The sequence below is a fragment of the Nannospalax galili genome, unplaced genomic scaffold (assembly GCF_000622305.1).
Source record: "Nannospalax galili isolate Female #2095 unplaced genomic scaffold, S.galili_v1.0 scaffold411, whole genome shotgun sequence".
In the NCBI taxonomy this organism is placed as follows: Eukaryota; Metazoa; Chordata; class Mammalia; order Rodentia; family Spalacidae; genus Nannospalax; species Nannospalax galili.
The window spans coordinates 790,567-812,274 of NW_008329714.1; the positions used below are offsets into that span (position 1 = coordinate 790,567).

At 51.1% G+C, this 21,708-nt stretch overlaps 1 protein-coding gene across 1 annotated transcript in view; it reads left to right on the top strand.

The window, feature by feature from the left end:
* Gtf3c1 (general transcription factor IIIC subunit 1) overlaps window positions 1–21,406 on the top strand; it is an 80,064-nt gene extending 58,658 nt beyond the window's left edge. Inside the window, 15 exon segments of the mRNA XM_008841695.3 lie at window positions 74–231; window positions 2,123–2,265; window positions 4,171–4,252; window positions 5,861–5,973; window positions 9,726–9,788; window positions 11,050–11,143; window positions 13,289–13,461; window positions 14,381–14,668; window positions 15,088–15,350; window positions 16,369–16,658; window positions 17,774–18,281; window positions 18,827–18,872; window positions 19,695–19,887; window positions 20,662–20,870; window positions 20,872–21,406. Coding sequence (XP_008839917.2) covers window positions 74–231; window positions 2,123–2,265; window positions 4,171–4,252; window positions 5,861–5,973; window positions 9,726–9,788; window positions 11,050–11,143; window positions 13,289–13,461; window positions 14,381–14,668; window positions 15,088–15,350; window positions 16,369–16,658; window positions 17,774–18,281; window positions 18,827–18,872; window positions 19,695–19,887; window positions 20,662–20,870; window positions 20,872–21,196 — 2,948 coding nt within the window. The 3' untranslated portion in view covers window positions 21,197–21,406.
* The last annotated feature ends 302 nt before the right edge of the window (window positions 21,407–21,708 follow it).

Below are 21,708 nucleotides of genomic sequence, written 5' to 3' on the forward strand. Positions count from 1 at the left end.
GGGGGGGCTTTCCCTCTGGAAGAAGAGCAAGCCAATCGTTCCAGGCCCCTCACCTCTCCCCTGGTGTTTCTAGGAGAGCACCCGGAAGCCAAAAGTAAAAAACTGCGTTACCAAGATGAGGCTGACCAGAACGCCCTACGGATGATGACCCGGCTGCGTGTCTCCTGGTCCATGCAAGAGGACGGACTACTCATGCTCTGCCGAATTGCCAGTAATGTCCTTAACACCAAGGTACCCATCACCCCACTCCCACCAAGGCACCCATCATCACTGCTCCCCAGCAGTCCTTTGCCCTGCTGGGAAGGCTGTGACTCTAGGTATCTTACTCCCTCCTCTTGGCCACTGAGAAATACCATTTCTCAGAATTTTATGCACCTGCACTGTTGTGCACTCGTACATTTCTTCTAACCTTCAGTTAGATGTGTGTACGCTTTTGCCTAACCGCAGCAGAGCAGGTTGCTCTGTTGTGCTCTTCGTCTGCTTATACCTCCCTCTCCTGCTTTGTATCTGTAGTAGCTCTGTGTGCCCCAAACTCCTGCTTTTCGCCTTTGGTGCCCCTGGTCTGACTCCCCTAAGGCAGAGACACTTCACATTTTTTTTCCTGATCACAGCCCTAGCATGATGCTACTGCCCAGTCTTCCATACTGTATTGGTGGAATCCAGGAGCTGGTAACAATGGCTGTGGCCTGGCCCTGAAGGCATTCTACCTTCATTCCCCACCATGTAGGCTCACTGTCCATGCTCATTGTATCTTCCCTTCATTGCCTCTCCTCACAGTGACAGAGATTTCACAGCCATAGCTCCTGTACCCCACAATTCCATGGCACCTCATGACTCCTGGCTCTGTGCTTCTTGCTTAGTGCTGTCCTGACCACCACAGTGTGCAGCTAGGCACAGGCAAATGTCCACCCAGTCTGCTTTGCAGAAGCCAGCAGAATATGAGCTCTGCATCAGCCAGGGCAGGCCCCTGTGGGCAGTACCACCAAGTAAGGCAGCTCCTAAGGCTGGCATGTGCTGCTTGTTGGTGTGCCAACCAGAAGTCAAGACTCACAGGCTATGATGCTTTCCCATCCCTGCTTTCTGCTCCATTTGTCCCTGATCCTTGCACCCCACCCTCTCCTAAATCCTGTCTCTGCTGCTTCCCAAGGAAGAACTGGAGAGACAGTCACTCCTATCCTGACCTCTGTCCCCTGCCTTTTGTGTGTCTGTTTGCTGTAGCACTGGTGACTAGGAGCCAGGAGACTCCCACAGACCTCCACTCACTTGGAGGTGTTCAGAAAATCACCTGTCCTCAAGCTCCTTCCTGCGTGTTCTGTTCTTTTTTTTTGGCAATACACACATACACATAAAATAAAAATAATAAATAATAAATAAATTTTTTTAATTTTTTTTAAACTTACGGGTGCCTGTAGAGGCCAGAAGACAGTCTGGCCCTGGAGCTGGAGTTAAAGGTGGTTGTAAGCCTCCCAACATGGGTGCTGGGAATTGAACTTGGGTCATGGAGGCTGGAAGAGGAGCAAGTGCCCTCAGCCAGCCCTGTGTGGTAGTTTCTGACGTGTTCCGAGTCTGGTATCTTTGCCAGTATGGGTAAGGCCTGTGATACAGCACATGTGACCTTTTAAAACCTCCCTGCTCAGCATAGTGGTATACAACCATCATCCTAACACTCAGGAGTCAGAAGCAGGAGGGTCAGAAGTTCCAGGCCAGCCCTAACTATATAGAGAAGACCTTGTCTCAGAACACCTATCTGAAAACACTTAGAAAAAGAAAGACAAACAAGAAAACCCTCTGCCTAAGCACATTTTCTGTTCTCTTAACCTTACTGGTACTCTGTCTTTCCCGGTAGTACCACCCAGCACCCTCAGCACCTCCCAACACCGTGCTTGCCAGAAAGCACACTTCCCACACATAGGGCGTTGAGAGCATGTTCTCTTTGGTACCCAGGCCACACTTGGTACTTGGCACATGGCCAGAGCCAACTAATGTGGGTAGACAGATGTAAGGTAATAGCTTTGAGCCTTCCTAGAGAAACAGGCTCCTAGGACACACTGGTTCCCACTCCTGTCTGTTAGCTGCCTGGAACATGGACTGCAGTAACTATGTCACTCTGTATTTGATGCAGGTGAAAGGACCATTTGTCACCTGGCAGGTTGTACGGGACATTTTGCATGCTACCTTTGAAGAGTCCTTGGATAAGACCTCTTACTCAGTCGGACGAAGAGCTCGCTACATAGTCAAAAACCCCCAGGCCTTTATGAACTATAAGTAAGCCATGTTTGCAGCTCGATCACCAGGCTCTTAGGCCAGTGCCTGTAGCTACTTTTCTCCCTCTTCCTCCCACTTGCTGAGACTCGGGTGTAGAATCCAGATGGAGTACGCTACGTGTTCCGGCTGGCAATGCAGGTGTAGAAGTTTGCAAATGGGACAGACTTGACTTTTCCAGGGTTGGGTGTGGTTCTGGGCACTTTCACATATGTGACCTTATTTGGGTATTCGAGCCCCCTTGGAAGTAGGTGCAGAGTGAGGCTCATAGGGTGAGACTGTGTTTGTCCAAGAGCTCCATGTGGAAATGGGCCTGAATGGCATTAGTGCTGTTAGCTCTCAAAAGTGGCCCCAGAAATTCCTCATGGAGCTCATTCCCAGGACAAAGCTAGACAGATCCAGAGTCATTGGACATATTGGGACCCACCCCTCAGCAGAGCTGGCTTTCTGAAAGTGCTTCTGCCTGTGTTCCAGGCCTTGGGACAGCAGATGCCTAGGAATCACAAAGTATACCACAGAGCCAACCTACCATCTCCTCACAGGCCAAGCAGTAAAGCACTCAGGCCCTTCAGCCCCCCACCCCCCATCTCCTTCCATAAGGGGACTAAGGAGGGAAGGCCAGAAAGCTTCAGTAAAGCTGGAAGGTACCCAGGCATGCCACCAATAGCATTCAGGTTGAGTGAGGGGCAAGGACAGAAAAACTTCCTCTACTGTTGTCCCTGATCATGGAGTGATCCTGCATTGCACGCAATCTGTAGTCAGCTGGACCATGGAGAAAAAGACTATACACAGGCCAGTTCTGTAGCCTTTCTCACCCTTACCACACAAACACCTCCAGACAGTCCTAATGGGGTGAGATGACTACATTAAGAGCCTACAAGATGTGACCACAGCGTTTCTTGTATGGAGCCACTTTCCCTATGCATAGAATATTCTCGTTCCTTCCATGAATGAATTCTGTCCGAAGGAAAAGTGTCTACCTAGTCCTATTTTATTCAGAAGAAGAAATATCCAGAGAGAGGATGTATCTGGACGACAGGGAGTTGACAGGGAGTGAGGTCTGAAACCTGGCCTCCCTGGCACTTCCCCAACACAGGCTGGGGCACAAGAAAAAGGAGGAATCCAGGTCAGCAGGCCTGGGGTTCCATCTTCCCTGCAGGCGCCCCTGGCCTGTATATTGAGGACATGGCCATTTGCTTACCTGGAAGGTGGAATGATGGTAGTAAGGATGGCCACCCCTGCCCTGCCTGACTGGCCTTTCCCTTTCCCTGACAGCTGGGATGGCAGGCACACGTGCTGCTCACTTCTCCTTCATTCCCTTTAGGCAGGCCAGCTCCACTTAGCTCAGACATGGACAGACTGATAGGTAGAAGCAGTGCTATGGACCAGGAGCTCTAATAGCAATTATCAGTGTGTAATAGTTTAAAACTTTGTCTTTTTTGAGACAAGATCTCCCTATAGCCATAGATGGCCCCCAACTCACTTGCTGTGGAGACCAGGCTGGCCTCGATCTCAAAAAGGTCCTCCCACCTCTGCCTCCCAAGTGCCTGGGATTAAAGGTGTGTGCCACCAAGCTACACACACACACTTACATCCCGGCTGCCTCCTTTGGTTCTAGCCAAATCCCTGTGATGAGGTGGGGCTGTAGGGAGAGTATCACTATCCTCAGTCTCCCTGTAGAAGATGGAAGCCAGATGGAAGGTATGAGCCATGACCAGCCTGACTTGAATTGGGTTCAGAGCGCACTCTACAGTGCTCGTTCCCCAAAGCCAGTTGTCTAGCAGTCACTTAGGTAGATCATAGCTCTCAGGGAGCCAAGGCCAGAAAGTTGAGGCCAGCAGGTTCTAATGCTCATTTAGAACAAGACGTGAGTCCAACTTGCAATATCACTGACTCTTCCTCCCACAGGGTCTGCCTGGCAGAGGTGTACCAGGATAAGGCACTTGTTGGTGATTTCATGAGCCGCAAGGATAACTATGAAGACCCAAAGGTAGGTCCCACACAGAGGCAGAGCCCAGCGTGCTGTGAATGTAGGGCCCTTAGGACCCTACAAACATGGAGTCTACTGGTCAGTCCTTTGGACCATTGGCTCTGGCTGCAGACATCAGTTTTGAAAATGACCACATTTGACTTGTTACTTTCAAATGCCGCTGAGCCTGGGACCTATTTGTTAAGAGAACAAAGCAGTTCTTTAGAAACTGGAGACAGCAGACTCTAGAAAGCTGCTTCTGGGTTCACTGTCAGGTGGGCCAGGCGGTGGCTGATGAGGATGAAGTAGCTGTGCAGGCCCAGGTGCCTCTGCCCTGGCTGTGTGCTTGGCCCACTCTCATACCACCTTAGACCTTGCTATACTCATGTCAGGCCTGCTGCCAGGGAAGCGAGATGGGACAGGTAGAGAAGGTGCTGGCCATCACCACATGGGGAGCCTGCTTCCAGATGAGGAAGGAGGGGGTCCGGGGACTGGAGAGGATCAGGAACACCGAAGTACATGCAGCCTCGTGAGGCGAAAGGCCTCACCTGTCCCACAAACCAAGCAGTCCTTGGGTGGTGGGTTGCGTTCAAGCTGGAATGGGCAAAGAGCTCATCCCCAGGTTCATCCTATACTGTCACCCTAGGTTACAGATAAACCTTAGAGTTCAGGTGTCCCATCTAGAGCACAGAGCCTTAGGGGCAGAATCTTCCGGAAACCCCCAGCAGGCCCAGATCACATGGCTAGGCAGAGTGACCTGATAATAGAGTTTGAGGTAGCACAGGTGGTTTCATACCCTGGCTTATCCTGAGAAACCAGTTATCCTATCCCCAGACCAAATCAGGGCACCTCTTCTAGTAAGAAAGACTAGATAAGGGATAGGCTGTGGACATGTCTGCTCCTGAGGGCTTTCCGGAGGTGTCTACTCTGGCTTGAGACCTGGAAGCCTGGAACAGCTGAGCGGAGGCAATGAAGTGAGGGAGTACAACCCCCTTGGAGCACAGCAATACCCCAGGTGGGACAGAATTTGTGGGCTGCCCTGTCAGGTCCAGGGAAAAAGTCCTACTTCTGTTGCTGCATATGATCCTGAGCTGTTAGCTTTTCTTGTCGGGGCTGAGCTGCAGGGAGGATGTGAGGCCAGTGCAGACTTCACTGCGACAGTGGAGGAAGTGGCTGCCCACATGTGTGCAGGAGGGGCTGGTTTAGGGTCCATGTGAGTGTGGGGCTGGAGGAACTCAAGGAGGTCATCTTACATAGGGCAGCCACAGAGAATCCAGCTGAGAAAAGGGAGGTCGTAGGACAGCACAGGTCTGGCAGCTATAGCTTCCTTGTGCATGCTTGAGACTATGCAGGGGTTTTGTTTGCCTCTTCCCTTCTGGGGCTGGAGGAGGTGGGTTCCGGCATGAAGATCAGTTTTTACTTGACCCCAGAGTGTCCAGATCCCTGGCAGAACAGTGAGTGTTTGTTGCTCTGGTGACAGGTAGACTCTGGGTAGGGGTGGGAAAGGTGGGGAGGGCAGCATGTCTGTTGTTTCTGGGCATTGGTGCCATAGGAGTTTGTCCGAGTTGTCCTTGGTGCACACACAGCCCCTCTGTAATGCGAAATTGTGACATCTCTCTTGCATCATAGGTTTGTGCCAAGGAGTTTAAAGAGTTTGTGGAGAAGCTGAAAGAGAAGTTCAGCTCTGGCCTAAGGAACCCCAACCTTGAGATCCCCAACACACTGCAAGAGCTGTTTGCCAAGTAGGTACCCTGTGCTGAGTCATGAGCAGAGCCTTGAACTTTGAGGTAGAAAGCAGAGATCAGCCAGCTGGACTGTGCCTGCCTGGTTATACTTCACCTTACAGTTGACCCTCTGATTTCAGGTCACCTGAAAGGAAGCTAACTCCCAGTCCTGCACTCTTTGGACATATGTCCCCTTTCCCACTTAATTAATCCAGGCCCATGTCAGGTGGGCACCTCTTGCTGGATTGGCTCACTTTTTACATATGAGGAGACTGTAAAATGGAAGGAAGGAAGGAAGGAGGGAGGGAGGGAGGGAGGGAGGGAGGGAGGGAGGGAGGGAGGGAGGGAGGGAGGAAATCAATATCCCTTATCTGAAATTCATTGATGAGCTCTAAAGATACTTCATACTGAAAATGGGACATAATGATTTATTTCTTACAGAATGCATCCAAAGTATCAGGCTGTACACCATATAGTCACCAGGGGTGAGAGAGAGAGGAGAGGAGAGGAGAGGAGGGGAGGGGAGGAGAGGAGAGGAGAGGAGAGGAGAGGGGCTGTGGGACCCCTGGTGTTCAGTGTCTAGGGCAGCAGCCAGGTCGTCATGCACAACCACTGTTCCCAGGCAGAGTCACAGTGCTGTACACTGTAAGCAGTGCCAGGTCCCATGCTTGGTTTCTTGCTCAACCAGTTGTGTTCTGGAAGAACACACTAGTGCGAGAACAGAACCAGGGTAGTCAGAAGGATGGTGAACCAGGCCCATTTTTACAGCATCGTCCAGAGGAGGATCCCTCTTCATCATCCCAATCCACACTGAAAAGCCCTCTTCCTCCCCTACCCCTACCCTCGTGGAGGAAGTCCTCTTAACCCCCCTTCCCCCAAATCCTCATGGAGGAAGCCCTCCAGACCCCTGTGTTTCTTAATTTTTCATAAACAGAGTCTGCCAGGTCTCCATAGTAATTTGCTTGTACATGGGGAAGAGAGGGAGGGCAGATTGCCTTATGTAGCACAGGCTGACCTTGAAGTCACTCTGTAGCCCAAGCTAGTGTCAGACTTGGGGCGTTCCTCCTGCCTCAGCCTCTCCAGCTCTGGGATTATTAGACATGTATCACCACACCCCACTTTGGTCTTACTAGAATTAACACCTTTTAGCTGTTTGCTGGGCGTTGTTCTTTCTTGGCAGTAAATCACTCCCTAGAATTCACATGCATGGATATGTGATTTATGCTTGGACTTAAAACTATCTCAGTGATTTGTCCACCTAGAGGCAACTTGTAATCCCAAAAGAAGACGGTTAAGGATTTTGAAAAAAGAGCTCTGCAGGTATGGGTATTGAGCTCTGTCCTTGACCCTAAGCAGTCCTGCAGGCAAGACAGTGAAACAAGCTTCTGTGCTTTCTCCATTTGACTAAAACACTGATTTTTCTAGAAAGGTGCTTTTTCTTGGCACAAGATTTTAGCAAGAATTTACTATTGCAAAGTAATAGTAGAGATTTCACTCAACTTTGTTTTCTAGTAACCAAAGGAATGACTTAATGAATAGCCATGTTTTCCCAAAGTCAGTTCTGTGGTTTCCTTTGTATTTACTGGAACTTTGTGTAAAGTGATGCTTCATGAAGCTCAAAGAAAAGACTGGAAATGTTCTTTTTTCCTGCCATTCAAAACACTGCTGCTTTTTTGTGTGATTTATTTTTCTTTTCTAGGGCTAGCAGTTAAATCAAGACCTTACACATGCTGTGGAAATACACTTTCCCTGAGCTGAGCCTCTAAACCCTCAGTTGCTTTTTGTTTTAATTTTTTTAAATTTGGTTTTTTAATTTTTATTTTATGTGTATGAGTGTTTTGCCTGCATGCATGCAAGTGCAGCACTTGTGTGCAGTGCCTGCAGAGGTCAGACAAAGATGTCAAATCCCCTGAAACTGGAGTTACAGATGGTTGTTACCTGCCCTGTAGGTGCTTGGAACCAAACCCTAATCCTCTGTAAGAGTAGCCAGTGCTCTTAACCATCTTTGCAGAGCCCCAGCCCTTAGTTTTTTTTTGTTTTTTTTTCTTGTTTAGCTTTTTATTTTGTTTTTATTGAATTTTTACACACTATAGCTTGATGGCATTTAGACCTACTCCCCTTTCCATTCCTCTCCCCCTACCCCTTGCCCAATTTAATGAACTCTCTTATAGAGTATGTAGTATGACCTATAGCGTATTTGTGTCTCCCAGTGTCCTTCAGTGTGGATCTATCCACTGGGCCCACCAAGAGTCCCAGCCCTATAGGACACTGTCTTTCCCCCTCACAGCAACCATCAATTGCTTAATGGTCCTTAGTGGGATTTCTTACCCACTTCTCTGTTTCTATGCTGGGATTTTGTGTGATTTGAGCTTGCATAGGACTTGTGCATGCCATCACCATTAAATGTAGACACTTACTCTCTGCATTTGGCTAGGTCTGGAACTCTGTAAAAAGTTTCCATCTATTACAAAAAGAAACTTTTTTGATGAGGGGTGAAAGGTACATTTGTTTGTAAATATGAAGATGCATATTTAGAATAACGTAAGAAATAACATTGGTCTAAGGATATGGCAAATGTAGATTTTTTTTCAGATCTATGACCTCTCCAGCCATGTATTTGGCTGTTTATTATACTACACATGAGTTCCCTCCCATTGAGCCAGCCTTAATTGCATTTAGACAGCTCTTGAGTATCCCCAAGATAAAAGTGCCAGCACTGCACCAATAGTGATAGTTTGCTGGGCCATTTGTTTATTGGGCTTCACAGCTGGGTAAGACCACTGATTGATTTTCTTCCTTGGCAACTGATACCATGAGAGGTAGTCTTCAGTTTTTTTGAGGCAGGATCTTGCTATGTAGCTAGCCTAGGCTGGCCTTGCACTCAGAATCCTCCAGCTTCAGCCTCCCAAGTGCTGGATTACTGGTATTTATCACTATACCCAACTCATTTACTTTCAATTGACAAATGATAATGGTATGTATTTATAAGGTGCATGATGTTTTTATACATGTGGTATATTATTGTGTAAGCACAAGAGATCACTAAAACACACTTCTCACCAAGGCACTCTAACCTTCGTTCAGTTTAGTTCCTCTGCTCATCCCTCTTCCTACCTTCAGCCTCAGACACCTTCCTACTGGGTTTCTGTGAGATGGGGTGGATCCCTAACATCCATGTAAATGCTAGGTACACATGCTAGGCTTCTAATCCCAGCATTCGGGAGGCAGAGACTGGGCATCTCTGTCTAGCTAGACTAGCTGAATGATGAGCTCTAGGTATGTGAAAGACCCTGCCTCAATATATAATGCAAAGAACCATCGAGAAAGACACTCAAGGCGTTTGGCCTCCACACACACATACACTCAGACCTACACACATATGTGCACCCACACACATGCAAACACACCATAACCGCCCCAATTACCTGTGGGTACTTTCTTGTAGTCTCCTGTCTTTGCTTGTCTTCTGCTCACAGTGAGCCCACAGTTTTACATCCTGCTCTATTGGCAATGGACAGTAGCTCCCTGCTGACTTGGGTGTCCCTGCCATGCTTCATGATTGTAAGAGGTCACTTCCCCAGCCCTCATTCACAAGAATGAGGCTTGTCGGATGGGTGGAACTTGGTGTGTGTTTGCAATTTCCATGTGTGGTCTCTGACTTACGTCAGTTCAGCATGTGCTGCACTTCAGCAGTGAATGACCAACATGAGCAAGTGGCAGTTCTGTGGAGAGCTGCTGTGCCCACCAGCATGCTCTTCTGTTTTCTACAGATACCGAGTTTTGGCAATCGGATATGAAAAAGATCGTGTCAGGAAAGAGGATGAACTTAATAGGTAAGTTCCTTTTTTAAAAAAAATACTTAATTTTTTATTTTTTGTGTGTGAATGTATTGCCTGCATGTATATGAGTGCACCTGTGCTGTACAGTGTCAGAGAGGTCAGAAGAGGGTGTCATATTCCCCTGGAGCTGGAGTCACAGATGGTTGTTAGCTGCCATGTGGGTGCTGGGAATCAAACTGAGGTCCTCTGCAAGAGCAGCCAGTGCTCTTAATCACCGAGCCATCTCCGCAGCACAAGCCTTTTTGCATTTTGTTTTGTTTAAATTCAACTTTATTCTTCATTCTGCTTTTGCTTTTTTTTGTTTGTTTGTGTTTGGTGTTTTTAAGACAGGGTCTCCCTATAGTCCCAGCTGACCTGGAACTTGCCATGTAGACCAGGCTGGCTGTGAACTCACAGAGATCTGCCTGCCTCTGCCTCCCAAGTACTGGGATTAAAGGTGTGCGCCACCATGTCCAGCTCAAGTTCCTTTTTGTAAACTACAGCCTAAATGGGATAATCTAAGGCCAAGTCTAACCCGCCACCTTTTATATAAATAAAATTTTACTGGAACACAAGCCATGTTCGTTTGATGTGTTGGCTATGGTGTCTTTGTTGTGCTAAATGGTTTTCACAGAGCCTATGGAGTCTGTCTGGCCCTTTACAGAGGAAGTTGGTCAAGCCCTAACCTCTGATGTCCCCAGCCTGGCCTGAAGGTGGGATGCATAGGATGTGAACTCAGCCCAGCAGAGCTGATTTGTTTTTTGTTTTTTTTTTTTTCCCATCTCAGATACTCAGTCCGATTTTAGCTCTATAATGCAGTGGAAAAAACGATCCTCTTTCTCATTTATAATCAGAGCAAAAGAAAACACATGCACTACCTGCCTAAAGGTAGCTTACAAATTGGTTCCATGTCATATCATCCACTGCCCACTAAGGGAAAACTTTTGTTTTGTTGAAACTATCTCACCGTTTTACTCGTACTGACCTGGAACTTGCTCTGTAAGCCAGGCTGGCCTTGAACTCATGAGTGTCCCATCTCAGCCTCCCCAGTTCTGGAATTACAGACAGGCATCTGACTGGGAATTTTTTTGCTGTGAATCTTGACCAATTAGAAAGTCCTAGGAGCTGTCATTTATTTTGTTTGGAGTCTGGCCTTCATGTCACTTGCATGAAATTGAAATATCCTTTAGGAGTTTGACATGTGTGCACTCACCCCATGATGAGAGTTGCCATGGGCCAGCAGCCTTGTGCAACTCTGGTACCTCCTGTGTTTCAGCGTGGAGGACATCCACTTCCTGGTGCTGCAGAACCTGATCCAGAGCACGCTGTCCCTCTCCAACAGCCAATCCAATTCCTGCCAGTCCTTCCAGGTGGGTGCCAGCCTCAGCACAGTTAGGACGTGGTCCCAAAGAGACCAGAACATGTGGGTGCTCACTCCTGTTCCTCTTAGCTGTCGGGCTCAGGGGCCTCAGTGCCCAGGCTTGTACTTGAGTTTCCTTTGTCCTTATTTCTTGGGAGTTTTGTTTATTTACTGATTTATCAAGCCACAGCCTCCTGAGCACTTTCTTCAACATACTGACCCTAGCTACTCCCAGGTTCAGGCAGGAGTGGAACGACAGGGTGCTAGCAAACCAGGTCCTCCCTGTCCCTGATGCTGATTATAGGGACCCCAGCCCACTGTCTAGTTTCTTTTCCTGTTGCTGTGGTCAAGTGATCTGATAAGCAACTCAAGAGATAGTTTATTTCCAATCACAGTTCAAGGGTACAGTCTAATGCCTAGGAAGTTGAAGCAGCTGGCCACATTGCATTTACAGTCAAGAAATAGAGAGCAGTGGGTGCTTGCTCAGTGCTTGCTGCTGATCAGGTCATGCTGCTTTCTTCGTGCATCCCAGCCAGGGAGTGGGGCTGCATGGCTGGAGAGAGTAGGGCTTCTGAAGGAAGGTGCTTTCTGATACTTTGCCTCAGAGCACTGTCCTGTCCCTGGACATTGACAATAGCGGCCAGGCCTCAGCAGACCCCTCCCTCCTCCCAGTGATCTCTCAAGCTTTAAGTCAGCTGATACAGTTGCGCCCTACAGGGACACCTAGGACTCCAAATCTAGAGGCCCAGCAAACACCCCATGCACTTGTTGCCAGGCAGCACTTACTGTCTCCTCTCTCTCAGGTTTATGCCCAGAAAAAGTACACAGCTCAAAGTGAGAACCTCGTTACCAGTGCCACTGGCCCCTTAGCTTCATGGGCATCCTGCATCTGGAGAACATGGAGCATCATGTGAGCATGAAATGCAGAGAGAGTAGACAGAAAGGCAGACACAGCCACCCATACCAGTTGTTTGTTGAGCTTATGCTTGTTCAAAAAGAAAAAAGGAAGCCGGGCGTGGTGGCGCATGCCTTTAATCCCAGCACTTGGGAGGCAGAGGCAGGTGGATCTCTGTGAGTTCAAGGCCAGCCTGGTCTATATAGTGAGTTCCAGGACAGCTGTGGCTACAGGGAGACCCTGTCTCAAAAAAGACCAAAAAAAAAAAAAAAGGTAAAAACAAAACCTTTCCTGTGAGGCAGGGCCAATGGGCCTGGGGGATCCTGCCTTCCTCAGCCCCAGAGAAGAAAGAAGACAACCACCAATTAATAGCAAAGCCAGGCCCAGTAGCACCACTGCTCTAAATCTGCTCCCATCACCAGGGGCTCCCAGGCTCAGCTGGGAGGTGCCCAAGTCTAGCCTTGTCCCCCTGAGGAAGTCATGTGAGAAAGACCACTGGGCCCCCAGCTTTCCATCCCCCAGAGCAAGCAGGATGCATCTGTGTCTGCCAGAAGCTGGCAGTGAGGACCAGAGAGCCATCAGCAATGATGGCAGAGGTTCAGCCCAGATTCCAGAGAACAGTACTAGGAGTAAGTGGGTGCTGCAAGCATGCCAGGCATTTGTTGGGTTGCCATCTTACAACAGCCTGGTCTCTCAGGATCCAAGTGGGTAAATGCCATAGCCATGGTCAACATGGTCCGGCATACAGCAGCAGGTGTTTAGAGATGTGCCCAGCCACAGAGCAGACATTACAGAAGGCTGGTCGCTGGTCCTGACTGCAGCTTCTGTGCCACTTCTCTATAGGGAGGAAAAAATGAAAAACTGCCATCTTGGCATTCCTTCTACCCCATACAGTCTTCCCCATGGGGCCTTGAATATGTGCACACCCAGGCCTGGCAGACAGACTGCCTAGAGAAATCAACCCCTCCAAGAAACCCCACCATGTGGCCCAAGGCCCTACTGACTGCTCAGCTCCTCAGAGGTGAGGCTACTCTCCTCTCCTTGGTTCCATTCCCACCTCAAAGTATAGCCTTAAGAGTGTCACCTAGCTCTCATGCTTCACTGTCCTCCGTCACTAGGAAATCCCAGGGGCCCCTTGGAGATCTTCAGGAGCTGATCAGCTGAGCCAGCCTTCCTGAGCGGCCCCTGTAGCCTCTACTCTGCAGTGCTCCAGCTCCACCCAGTGGGCCAGTCACCTCACCCTGCCATGTACCATTATAGATCTTCCGCCTCTACCGGGAGTTCCGGGAGCCCGTGCTGGTTCGTGCCTTCATGGAGTGCCAGAAGAAGAGCCTGGTCAACCGGCGCCGTGTCAGCCACACACAGGGCCCCAAGAAGAACCGTGCAGTACCCTTTGTGCCCATGTCCTACCAGCTGTCCCAGTCCTACTACAAGTGAGTGTGTGCTGAGTGCCCTTTGGAGGGTAGCCCTGACCTTTCAGTTCATCTCAGGAGCAAGATGTGTTCTCTGCCAGGGAAGGGCTTCTCTTGTACTGCCTATCTCTCTTGTGCAGGAGAACTATGTAAGAGGCTGGGCCAGGAAGCAGGTGGTGTGTACCTTGTCAGTTTCAAGTTTCATAAGCAATCCAATGCCAGTGCATCCTCCCTGTGGGCTGGCCTTATATCCTTACCCCCCACCCCACTCCTCTCCATCCCACCCCCATGTAGTACATGTACCCTTCTGGGCTGGGCAGGGTAGAGCTAGAGCTTCTACACCACAGCCTCTGCTTTCAGGCAGGGAAGCCCCTCGTGCTGATGTGGCATGGCATGTCACTCCTGGGGGCCACGTTTGCATAGTGTAAGAGCCCACCCCAAGTTCTTTTGGCCTCCCCTATGCCTTTGCCTGGTACTCCAGGCACTTCCTGCTTCTCAGGTTCTCATTCTGATGACCTTGAGTCCTTTTGCTTCTGGGGAGGGAGCAGTGGCAGAAGGCATGGGTATGCCCAGCAGATAGGGAAACACCTCTTGGGTCTCTACTCACATCTGCATACAGTGATATTGGACACCGGTGTCCTTCCACCCTTGTATGCAGTTACTATCACAAAAGGAGAAACCTCCTCCTTGGGTCAGCAGTTGTTGGCATGGGGTCTACAAAGCCTTTGGGTTAGATGAAAAGACAGCCCCACCTCAGAGGTACAAGGTGACTGGGGAAGAAATGTCTGGACTGCATTGGATCACAAGGTGGCGTCAAAGTGGGCAAGAGGGCTTCAGGGGGCAAGGTGCAGCAGCTTTGAGCATACTTTCACGGACTGTGGCACAATGAAGGCTTGCTTCTACAGCTGCTCTTCAGTGGGCCCCTGCTTTCTCTCTGCAGGCTCTTCACCTGGCGGTTTCCCAGCACCATCTGCACAGAATCTTTCCAATTCTACCAGAGACTTCTGGCTGCCGGCATGCAAGACCAGCCTGATCATTTTTCCTTCAAAGATCTGGATAACAGCGACCCCCCAAGTGATCTGGTGGCATTTTCTTTGGACAGCCCTGGAGGAAACTGTGTGACAACCCTGGCCCTCTTCTCCCTGGGGCTGCTCTCTGTGGATGTCAGAATCCCAGAGCAGATTGTGGTGGTCGACAGCTCCATGGTGGAGAGTGAGGTTATGAAAAGGTCAGAGTCAAGAGCTTGCACCATGCATATGGCTCTGGTCACAGTTTAGGGAGGCAGATTCTTGGGGCATTAGGCATCATCATTGCCTAATGGCATAGACAGGCTTGTTTGCTCAACTCTGGTCTGTGTGTGTGTGGTATACATACATGTTCTTGTGTATATGTGCCTCCTGAGGGTATACAGAAGCACATCAGGGAAAGAAATGTAGGTCCAGGGTCCTTCTGATGGCCAAGCTGAGCTGGGACTTCATGGGGAGGCAGAGACTTTGGACAGGACATTTGAAGGTATCCCAGGTAGAGACAGGTGTGTGGGAAGGGTTAGTGTAGCAGGGAGGATCAGAAGTGGTGTGTGCTGACAGCTAGGTGCTGTCACCAGTTGAGGGGAATCTGAGTCCCACCACTTCATCTCCTCTCCTGCAGCCTAGGAAAGGATGGGGGCTTGGATGATGACGAGGAGGAGGAGGACCTGGATGAAGGCTCGGGGGCCAAGCGCCAGGGTGTAGAGGTAAAAGCCCACCAGGCCTCACACACCAAGTACTTGCTGATGAGGGGCTACTACACAATGCCTGGCATGGTCAGCACACGCAACCTGAACCCCAACGACAGCATTGTAGTCAACTCCTGCCAGGTGAAGTTCCGGCTCCGCAGCACTCCTGCACCTACCCAGCTTGGGCCCACCCAGGGTGAGTGTCCTGCCACAGCTAGGGGCAACCCTGTGGCTCCTCCTAGTACTCCAGCCAGGCACACAGCCCCCACAGGTGTAGAGAGTGGCACTTCTGTCACTAGCAGCTCAGAGCCCTGCCCATGCTTCATGCCTCTTACCCTCTTTGATACCTTCCCCTGAGTCTCACACTTCACACCTTTTTTTTTTTGTCTTTTTGAGACAGGGTCTCCCTCTAGCCCCAGCTGTCCTGGAACTCACTGTGTAGACCAGGCTGGCCTTGAACTCACAGAGAGATCGCTGCCTCCCAAGTGCTGGGATTAAAGGCGTGCACCGCCATGCCCGGCTACTTTGTGACACTTTTAAAATCTTGTCCTTTGACTCTTGGCTGTGAAGGATGGGTATTCAGCTCTTGCTGGCCTCCTACCTTCTCCATGGTTGATATAACACTTCTGCCACTGGGCCCACTGCTGGTCACCTGGGAGACTCTAAATAGCCTGAGCTTTTCCTCTTCCCTTCCCACTGGCCTCTCTTCCTCTTCTTCTTCCCTGCAGCCCACATGGACAAAGTGGGTGGTATTTGATGTTACTTTTTATGCACAGTCACAACTCTGCTTTGTCTAGGGTTTGGAGCAGGCAAAAATACAGTGCCAATCTGTAGACCATGGTCTTAGCAAAGACCCCTTCAAAAGGCCTTCCCAAGGCACAAGCCTGACTGCATTGGAAGGGGCCTCAGGGTGTCACACAGAGTCTGGGTAGGTAAGAAGCACATGGGTTTCAGTGAACCTGGCCAGGGTGCTGAACATCAGGCTTCACAGGCCCCAGTCTAACATGTATCCAGCACTGTCATGGTGGCAGGGGCTGCAGTCAGGCCCATCATCACATACTGAGAGCCAGACTGCTAGTCCATTGTGATCCCAGAAGCTGACCCCATGACTGCCTGAGAAGCAACAGACTGGTACAGATCCCACCTTAGCACCCCACAAGTAATGGGCCTCAAAAGCCTTCTGTGGGCTAATACTGCTCTCCTCCTGGTCTTAGGGTTCACAGCCACACCTCTAGAAGAGCTCCAGGTGGGACCCTCCTGCCTCCCCGACTCTTTCACCAGTCTGGTGGACCCCCAGTTGCGCACCTGCAGTCTAGAAGAGTTTGCCCAGCAGGTGGTGCTGTCTGGATATAGTCCTGAGGACGTGGTTGCCTCCCTGGACATCTTGCAGGCTGTGGCTGCTGCCGACTGCTTTGGGGTTGACAGGGAAAGGCTAAGTAGGCAGTTCTGGGTCTTGGAGAAGATAGCCGGTGAGCGCACCAGGACATTCCAAGACTATGTCCAGGTGAGCCAAGCTGGGAGCATGGGGGTTGCAAAGCTTACCACTCCAGGCCAGGCGCATACTGCAAGATGGGCTTAGTATGTGTGTGTGTTGGGGGGGGGGTACTGGGATTCCCCCCTTAATTAAATTGGTTGCTACCATTTAAAAGTCAGGACATGTTCCCCAACTCCAGCTTTTCCCAGGTATAGGAAGTAACTGAACCCTGTAGCAGCTACCTGTCCTTGGGATAAGCCACATCCTGACTCTTGTGTCTCCACTACACACAAGCCTCCTGTACCTTCTAGACTCACCTCATTACCTTCCTGGTCTGTTGGACTAAGTCACCCTTGAGTCCAAAGCATGCTGCAACTGGTGTTAGCTGCAGGTGGCAGGATGCAAACTGGCCATGGAGGCCTCCATCTGGGGTCTTCAGAATGAGGAGCCAACTGGAGCTATGAGTCTTTGAGGGCTGGGAGACCTGGAGACACAGGGTGCTCCAGGAAACCCAGTCAGATTGGAGATGGGTCTAGGGCTGTCTAAGGAGCCCTTAGGGCAGGGAGTGCCATTCAGCGGTGTTAAAGTGTTCACTGCTCTTGCTTGTATCCCTGAGAACTAACCCACAGCCTGGAGAAGGAATATTCTTAGGCTTTGGAGGAAGAGCCTACTGATCACAAGAGAGTAGTAGGCCAGGCAGCTTCTGCTGTGCCCACAGCACCTACCCTAGACCTGTATTCTAGAGTGTAAGGTCTGAGTCTGGCTGTCACTGGATTTGTACAGTTTATAGAAACAGAAAGGTTGATAGTGACTCCTGGGGCACTTCCTGGACAGATGCAGACAGTGGGAGCAGGTGTGGCATACACATGGGAGGAATATTGTCTTTGTACTGGAATAGTGACCACTTTGGAGGAAAACATGCTAGATCTGGACTGCAAGTCCACGCCATGGGGAGACTTGTAAAATCACATTGGCAGTGGGGGTGCAACTGTACTGTAAAGTTCAGGCATCTGGATGTATCGTGCCATAGAGAGCCACACAGGGCCATCTTTTTGGACCTGGCCTTGCTGCCTGCTCATGTTTGACATTTTGTCATCCACCTAACTCCCTTCCAGACAAATCCCTGTGTCTCTTGCTTCTCCTAGGACCTCTTGGATCAGCAGCAGGTGATGGAAGTCGGAGGCAGCACTGTGCGCCTGGTGGCCATGGCCTCTGCCCATCCCTGGCTCCTGCACTCAATGCGTCTGAGAGACACAGAGCTAGATGCCAAGGCCACAGAGGATGACCCCCAAACCAGACTCCCTGAGGGGCCTGCCAATGAGGACAGCACTTCTGAGGAGCAGGCCGTGCCTCCAGTCAGCCCCCACAGCACCAAAAAGCGTGTGCACTGCTCTAGTCAGAACCCTGAGGCTGATGTGGAGGAGGCCCCAAGGCTCCCCACCAAGAGGCCCACACTACAGGACATTCGCATGGCGGCCAGCCCCTGGTCCAGGGCAGAACACACGCAGACCCAGGCCTTGACTCTGCTCACAGCTCCTGAAGATGCAGGTGCAGGGGGCGCCAGGCAGGAGAACCAGGAAGGGGTTGGTGTCTCAAGCCTAGAACAACTGAGCTATGATTTCCAGCTTCCAGAAGGCTCTGAAGACCCAAGAGGTATCAACCTTAACACCTCTCTGTAGTCTCTGTTCCTCACTTGACTGGCCCAGCCCTACCTCTGAGACTAGGAACCTGCCCTGCCACCCAGAGGCTTCAGCTGGTCACAGCAAAGCTCTACTGTGTGTCCACTGGAGAGCTGGACAGGTGTGACAGCACAGCAGGAAGGTTCTCTGGACAGAGCATACTCACTCCCAGAAGCCTAAAGCACCTTGGCCAATGGCAGGGCCTTTCCTTGTGGCATCTGCTGCTGTCCTTTGGGCTCTTTTGCCTGAGAGCTTTCTGCATTCAATCCTGTGGCTCCTGTGTGGGCTTGCTGGCTTCCCTGCACCTGGGTCCCTCAGGCTAGGATCAGCTCTGCAACTGTGCTGTGTCCCGGCCCTATCCATGATGCCCTGGCTTCAGCCACCAGGAGCATCACACTGGGAGGAGGGCTATCTTTCGGGTGACTACTTACCTGTTTCAGTGCCTACTGAATGAGGGGGTGGGGGACATGGCCTCCCACTTTGCCCTCTAAGACCCTACCATCTTTTCCTCTCTCTCAGGACTTGGACTTTCAGAGAGCAACATGGCCCAGGCAGCATGGGAGAGGTGAGTGGGGTTCTTAGGCCTGTGTGATGAGTCAGAACATGGGGTGAAACGTGACTTTGGCTCCCAGTCTGGTGACCTAGTGTCAGTCATTGGCATGAGGCTCCTTTGTGGGGTATAGGCCAGGGTGGTTTGACCTGAACAGAGGTTCCCAGCCAGGGACGCTGGAGAGGCCTTTGTGGCAAGGAGCTGCAGTGCTAGCAGTTGTAGTACCCACAACATCCTCCAGGCTGCCCATTGCACTCACCAAGAAAAGAAGCCCCAGTCAGCTGCTTCTACTGGCACATCACTGGGGCCTCCCAGAGCCCCCCACCCCCATGCCCTCATACCCATTGTACCATGAGGAGAGGGTCCACTAGCTCACATGTGAACAGATTAACCAGAACTTGGAAGTTCCTCTGTCCTTGTAGCACATCAGGAAGGCTATACCCCTCAGGCGGTGGAGAGGCACCTCTCATCATGTGTGTAGCTCAGCCCTGCAAAGCCTTGTGCCCTGTGTCTGACCCACAGGGCCTAGATGGTACCCTCCAAGGCTCACCCATGGCTGCCAGAGCCACTTATCTGACAAGTCTGGGGCCTGTCCCACACCTGGGTCCATGTAGCCCACCAGCCCTGGATTAGTAGTTGCATTTGTGTCTTTGTGCCTTTGGCCCAGGGCACAGCTTCTGGGCAGAGGTGCTACATGACGACGTCTGTGAGTGAACTCAGTGGGAGGAGCCATTCACCCAGCCAGTGGGGCAGATGAAGACCAGAGAGCAGCAGGCAGACAAGTGTGTCCCCTTCCTTGTCCCACCCTCACCCTAACATTGAGTGCTTGTTTCACAGTGGCTGCGAGCGTGTGTGTTTCATTGGCCGCCCATGGCGTGGTGTGGATGGGCGCCTGAACGTGCCAGTGTGCAAGGGCATGATGGAGGCCGTGCTGTACCACGTCATGTCCAGGCCGGGTGTGCCAGAGAACTGCCTACTGCAGTACTACCAGGGCGTCCTGCAGCCAGTTGCTGTGCTTGAGCTGCTCCGGGTAGGGCCCAGGGCATCAGCACAATTGTGCTGGGGGGTGGGGGGGCACAGGTGGAGTCAGGTCCATGGAGGGCCACTCAACACAGGGCCCCAGGAGGCTTTACCCGCAGTGTAATCACCTTAGCCATTGGCAGAGGGATCTGCTGTTGGGCTCCTGCTTGGCTCTTGGTCCCCTTCTCTCCTGACTGGCTGCAGCCTACCCCAGCAGCAGGCTCCCAGTTCCTTGGGTCCATGTCCAAGGCCTGCCCCACTACAACCTTCCTATATCGATCTGCACTCCAGTCTTCTCTGACTTGTTCTATACCAGGGTCACATGCTCACAACCCTCAGGAGCCTGGCTGGGAGCTGGGGACTGCACCCACTACCTCCTACAGGCAGCTGCTTCCCAGCCTGGACAGGTGGCTGCTCTGAGCTCCCATACCCAGGATGCTCTGGGCCCCAGCTTCCTGATGAGCTAGTACTACATTCAGTCTTGACAGTCCCCGAATTGTAGCACATCCAGGCCAGGCTTCATGTGGGGCCAGTCAGGCTGGTGGGAAGAGCTCCTGTCCTTCAGAGGTCCCTGTCACTGTGGCTCCCATTCCCACTGTCCTCTCTCCTGGCCACCTTGGCCTAAATCATCCTGCTAGGCCCTGCCTGCCTCCCAAGGTGATGTTTATGCGCCTCCTGCCCTAAGAACAGCTCCCTAGTAGAGTGCATTTCATAAATGCTACAAGACCAGGTCCCCAAACAAATGGGCCAAAGCCCTGGTAATTCCATGTGTCTATGTCCTCAGGGCCTGGAGTCCCTTGGCTGTATCCGGAAGCGCCTGCTGAGGAAGCCAGCGGTTGTCTCACTCTTCTCCAGGCCTGTGGTGGAGGGCCTCGGCCAGACCTCTGAGGCCGGGGCACCCTCTGGCTCCGGGAGCACCATCGCTTTCTATGAGCCTACACTGGACTGCACCATCCGCCTGGGCCGTGTCTTCCCCCACGACATCAACTGGAACAAGTGGATCCATTTATAGGCCTTCCCTCCAAGCTGGTGGGCCTGCCTTTATGCCACCCTTGGCAAAGACCACTGCCTATGCTCTGCCGCTCATCCTGGACTGTCCCATGAGCCCTCTTCAGCATATGAATGTTGATGCAGCTCTGGTGGATAACTTTGGTCCCCTCCACCCTGCTGCTCTAGCACCAACAGCATCTGGAGAGGTGGCTGCTGTTGAGGGACAGAGGCTGCCACCACATGAGTCATCAGAGGTCACCAGCTCAGGCCACACCATTCAGACTGGGAGAGGAATGGCTTCTCGGAGACAGGTCACCAGGGGACCATAGGACCTGTGTTCCTCCTCAGGCAGGGCATCCCAACTCGTACTGGATCTAGCCAGGGTCTCATTGACTCCCAAGGGGATCCCTGCCTGTCAAAAGTAAGGCCTGTAGGTAGATTTTGTCCATTTTACTTTGTCTTTTCTTTCCTCATTAGATACAAGCCCCCTTGGCATGTATTTATTTATTTTTTAATTAAAGTTAAATCAAATGCGTTTAGTTTTATGTATTTTCCTAACAGTTGTTTCCCAAGAGATCCTTGTGCTTTAAGCTATAACCCAGCAAAGCATGGCTGCTCCAGGATCAGGACATGTACAGGTGCACCCAGGCTGCCCAGCCCTGGGAGGGGGCAGCACACAGCGCTCAGGAGGTTCCAGGCCTGTCCGTCCAATAGGGCAGGGCGGCTCCTGACCTTGTTAAGCCTGAGGATAGGGGGAGGGGAGTATCTGGTCCCATGAAGTTATCTAGCACATGACATTTAACTTGTTCTTAATAAAGTTAAAAACCTTCAGTTTGGTGCT